Raw genomic sequence first — 5356 nt, 5'->3', positions numbered from 1 at the left:
TGGTCCCAGCAGGGCCAGCAGTACCAGGAGAAGGACCAGTGCCCTCAGGACACATCACTTCCCACTAGGTACTGTGTTCCTTACATAACCATTCTGCTCCAAGGCTGGCCTTGTTCCCAAGTACCACCCGCTGACCTGTACCCATCACAATCACATCCATCTCACGCAAACTCGACTCCTCAGACCCAATTGAGCACTCGTTCCTGCAGGATGAGGCTCCTGGGTGGTGCCATCTTTATTACTTCTAGTCACATATTATGGTCTCAACCCCTCCTCCATTGAACGTGTGTGCTGCATGCAGAGGAAAGCAGGTGCTGGCGTTCCCTGCTGCAACTCAATTCTACCCTCCCCTTGCCGTCCGTGTATCCCAGTGATCCTGGCTCTGGGCAGACCAAGACTCATGGTTCATTTCTCAGGCAAGTTGTCAGGAGGCAGCTGAGGGGAGTGGGGACATTCCTCCGTGGCTCTTCCCAGGCTGCATGAGAGAAGCAATCTCTGGGTAAGGCCTTAAGTAGAAACCCGAAATTAGCGTTTAACACACTTAATCCTTTGTTGTGAACCAGGCTGGTTCAATTCAAAGACACAGGGCAGTTAAACATTAAGAAAAATGGTATTTTCCACATCACTGATACCGCAAGAGAAGTTCAGAGGTCTACCATGTGGACTCAGGAGGACCACTGGGCCAAACTACACATTTAAAAAAATTCCAAACCTGAGTGCTGGCCCCAAAGAACCCAGGTCTGGACTTCCTAATTCAGAATCCCATCAGTAAGGGAGGGAAAGCATTCATTCCAACAAAGATTCCAGAACCAAAGGCTATGCTATGTACCTGAACAGCGTTAACTCAGAACCAGGGAACTCAGCTAGGGATTGTCCCAAGGATAGATGTGCAACTCTATAAAAATCCATCTTGCCCCTCCCCCACCGCAGCAGGCCCCGAACTTGAGGGAGGCACCTATAGGTCTAGAGGGAGGTACCTATAGGCAGAATGGGTTTGGCTCTGGTCACAGGACAGAGCCCCCCGCTGGGGTCTGAGGTAGAGGAAAACAGCAGAATATTTGGGGCAGCTGCAGAAGATGTTTCAGTGCCGTGTGGGTCTCACCACGGGCTCAGCTCAGCTACAAACCCTAGACGGTCCCATTTGCTGAACCAGTTTTTCCAGTGATGCTTAAATGCCGACTTTCCTGGTTTCTGTAGTTGCTTGGTTTCAGAAGTAAAACCAAAATGATAACAATTCCAAATCTCTCACATGGGAACAAATAAATAATAGTGACAATATTTACATGAGTATGTCACAGTGAGAGACTACATACAGATGACCGAGGAACAGCAAATCCAGGAACATGCCCTGGCCCGTGACGGGTTTACCGCTAGCTCACCGTCAGACGTGAAGATACTACAGGGAGCCAATGAATGGGATGAGGTGAGGGGGGATGGGCAATACCACCTAAGCGACCTTCTTTTAAATCCAGGGAGGCAGGGTACCTAGGAGGTGCTGGGTCGCCCATAGATTGGGTTACAAACAAACAAACAAGCAAACGGTAAAACCCTCAGCTCTTCTAAGCAGTGTGGTGCAGTCAGGGTTACCAATGTGAGCTGTTCCCTATCAGAGGAGCTGGTCCTGGGAATGCCAGGAGCCTTCTCTGATGGCTGGCACAGGTGGGGACATCAGAGTCCCTGTTCCAGGGAGCACAGAGTTCTTCATGTCAGCTGCAGAAAAGGAGCTGAGGTCAGGAATGGTCCCCTCTTCTCTTGGACTATGTAACAAGGGGGATGTGGAATTCGTTTGTGTCGAAGATCAGCGGCCTCTTGGGAGGGTTTGGGTCCCTGTCGGCCTTGTGCAGCAGCTTGAAGAGCCCGGTCCCAATGTTCATTGGGATGCCCATGATGATGCACTCAGACACCCCTGAAACCAAACAGAACCGAGGTCAGAGTCCTTCTGAGCACAAGTAGATTTCAGGAAGGAAAAATTTCAGACTTCAGTGTCCTGGCTGTATTCCACACTGCCAGGCTGAGTTTGGGCAAATTGCTTTTCTTCTCATCTAGAAAAAGGGGTAGCTGTGCAGTGCAGGCTCAGCACACTTCTTCTAGACAAGTTGGGGAAGTCTGTCTCCTTGGGTGCCTGCTCACAGCCCAGCAGCTTGCTGGAAACCGAATCAGGTCTGCCAGTTTTCTCCCATCCAAGCCAAAGGCACCCCCTGAGGGTCTTGCCTTTGAGAACACCCAACTTAGGCAGCAAGGAAATGGAATGATGCTCAGAAAACACTAAGTTTGCCACCCCGTGCTTCCTTAATGTAGAGCCCAGAAGAAAAGCAAACAGCTGGGGCTGATAGGGAGCAGACTCCAGTCCCCATGGAACCACAGCAGATAGCTGTTAGCTGTGCTTGGGGGAGGAGCCAAGCGAGGCTTATGGGCACCAAGCCTGGGTGGTCCCGGCCCTAATGAGAAACACTCAGAAGATAGGGCTCCGACAGAGTTACAGGGGTTAGCTGGTGGGACAGATTCTTTCTCCAAGCTCCATAAGATGCAAACACTGGCTTTGCATCAGGTTTCTGATTCAACAGCAAATGAGCAAATGGCTACTACATGCTAGGTTTTGTGCTAACAAGGATCCAGAGAGGCAAACAGAAAAAATAAAAACCAACACGTAGTAAGGGCAAACAAGGGGTTACAATGTGCTCAAGGACCAGGAAAAGGAGGAAATGTCAAAGTAGGGGTGGGGCAGTGGTGCCAGGCCTCCAGAGGGGTCAGTGGTGGAGAGAGGCAGTGGTAGGTGGGGCTGCAGGCCTGCAGCAAAGGCCCCATTTCTGGGCATCAGGGTTGGGTCCTGGTCTCAGTCCTGTAGTCAGGTAAACTCACTTGTCCCTTGGCCCTGGCCTCCCTCTATTCCCTCTCTAACCCCATCTTTTCTTTATTTTATTTTTTATTTTTATTTTTTTTGAGTTGGAGTCTCACTCCATTGCCCAGACTGAAGTGCAGTGGCACGCTCCCGGCCACCGCAGCCTTGACCTGCTGGGCTCTGGCGATCTTTCCGCCTCAGCCTTCCAAGTAGCTGGAACTATAGGCGCGCGTTACCGTGCCCAACTAATTTTTGATTTATTGTAGAGATGAGGTCTTGCCAAGTTGCCCGGATGGTTCTCGAACCTGAGGGCTCAGGCAATCCACTCGCCTCAGCCTCCCAAAGTGCTGGGATTACAGGCTGAGCCACCGAGCCCGGCCTCTCTCTTCTTTATTTTAAAGAAGTATGTACTTTTCCTTCCTTCCATCTCCAATCCATGCCTCTTTTGGAAGAGTCAATCTTAGAAGCAAACAATAGGTGTGTGCTTGCAATGAGGCCCCACCAGACCATCACCTTTCTGGCACATCTATACCAGAGTAGGAGGTGAGACAGGAAAGACTACCGGGAAGCAGAGCTCTGGCTTGGAAATGGCAGCCAGACTAGTAATCCATACTAGGGTCTGCTTGGCACATGACCTGGGGCAGATTACCCACCCTCCTGAGCCCCAGTCCCTCATCTCAGGCCAGCAGGGACTTGCTACAGAATCAAGGCTGGAGCAAATCCCAGCAGCCAGTGCTGATCTCAGGGGAAGAGGCGGATAAGCCAGACACACTGTGATGCCAGTTCCCCCTCACACTCCTTCTCCCAGGCAAGATGCCCCCATCAAAGCTCCGCTATGATGTGGGGAGGATGGAGTGCAGTCCATGGCAAGGTTCTGCAGGTGGACTCGATGGTAAGTGAGGTTACCTTAGTCTTCTCACTTGGGAAAGAGCTTAATACCAACACCCCATGGGTGGGTTGAACTACTTAGCACTTACAGTGCCAAGCTAGCAAAGGGTTTGGCAAGTGTCAATGGCATATCTGTTGCCTCCCCAGGGGGTCAGGACAGTAAGATGCCTTGCTACTGCCTGGTATCACTGAGCCACAGCCCCCTCCTGCCAACCCTGGTGTCATAGGATCAGTGTCAAGGGCTACAATGCCAAGGACTAGAAAAATTCCTACACACTCAGGGTCGCTTTTTCTTCTTTTTCCTCTTCAAAAACTGTACTGACAGAGAGAAGCCTTCTCACAGATGTAGGGGGGTGTAGGATGCTATATCTAGGCTTTGGAAATAAAAGATCCATCAGTTCCAATTTTGTGATCTGTACTTTAGTCTTGGAAAAAATAAATACTCTGGCTACTCAGTTTTGCTCACCCCTCCCCTGTGCCACATTCTAAGCTGTCAACTAAAGGCCTTTGATGCTGCTCCTAGAAATGTCACACTTACCACACACGGAGTCCTTCTGTCCAAAATAGGCAGCATCAAAGAGATGGTCAGCCGTCTTCTCAAAGGAAGCCAGCATCAGCACACTCTCCTTCATCTTGGCCAGGCCAAACCTAGTGATGCCCAGGACTTCACCCTGTGTTGAGGGAGAGAGCCACAGTGGTACTCATGTCACTCACAAAAGCTCAAAACCAGAGCGCTATATATCCCCTCCATAAAACAAACAAAACCAAACAGCTGTTCAAGTCATAACCTCAGGTGTGAAAAGGCCCTGAACAGCTATCTGTCCAGCCTCTGTGTCCCAAGATGGTAAGTCATTGACAATATGGAACCTTACACCTGTACCTAAATGCCATTGGAAAAAAGAAATAAGGATTGAGAACTAGAATTAAGCACCTAACTCTGAAAGAAGGAAATACTTCTAAAGATGTTTCTTATGACGTGAATAGCTAAAAATAGGCCTGGCTCGGTGGCTCAGCCTGTAATCCCAGTACTTTGGGAGGCTGAGGCGAGTGGATTGCCTGAGCCCAGGAGTTTGAGACCAGCTTAGGTAACATGACAAAACCTTATCTCTACAGTAAATCAAAAAAAGAAATTAGCCAAGCATGTTGGTGCACACCTGTAGGTACAGTTACTTGAAAGGCTGAAGTGGAAAGCTGAAGTGGAAGGATCTCCTGAGCCCAGGATTGAGGCTGTGGTAGCCGTGATTGTGCCACTGCACTCCAGTCTGGGCAACTGAGTGACATTTCAACTCAAACAAATAAACAAAAAAAACCTCCCCAAATAAAAACAACCCCCCAAAAAAACCCTTACAGCCTTTGCTCCAGGGTAGGAGGAAACTGGCCATTTCCCTCACTCAGTTTTTGTCTCTTTTTTTTTGAGTTGGAGTCTCTGTCGCCTAGACTGGAGTGAAATGGCACGCTCCCGGCCACTGCAGCCTCGACCTGCTGGGCTCTGGTGCTCCTTCTGCCTCAGCATTCCAAGTAGCTGGAACTACAGGCATGCACTACCACTCCCGGCTAATTTTTTATTTATTGTAGAGATGAGGTCTTGCCAAGTTGCCCGGGCGGGTCTCGAACCCGCGGGCTCAGGCA

The 5356-nt window shown here is 49.9% G+C and overlaps 1 protein-coding gene across 1 annotated transcript in view; it reads right to left on the bottom strand.

Moving 5' to 3' along the window:
* Window positions 1-682: 682 nt before the first annotated feature.
* Window positions 683-5356, bottom strand: part of POLR3A (RNA polymerase III subunit A) — a 47733-nt gene continuing 43059 nt past the window's right edge. Inside the window, exons 30-31 of the mRNA XM_008059016.2 lie at window positions 4266-4398; window positions 683-1906 (exon numbers count right to left, since the gene is read on the bottom strand). Coding sequence (XP_008057207.1) covers window positions 1758-1906; window positions 4266-4398 — 282 coding nt within the window. The 3' untranslated portion in view covers window positions 683-1757. The remainder of the gene's footprint in view (window positions 1907-4265; window positions 4399-5356) is intronic.

The sequence above is a fragment of the Carlito syrichta genome, unplaced genomic scaffold (genome assembly GCF_000164805.1).
Source record: "Carlito syrichta isolate Samal-C Ts95f unplaced genomic scaffold, Tarsius_syrichta-2.0.1 Scaffold303673, whole genome shotgun sequence".
Classification (NCBI taxonomy): domain Eukaryota; kingdom Metazoa; phylum Chordata; class Mammalia; order Primates; family Tarsiidae; genus Carlito; species Carlito syrichta.
Note: the sequence above shows the minus strand (reverse complement) of the source record. Positions and strands in the feature narration are given on the sequence as shown.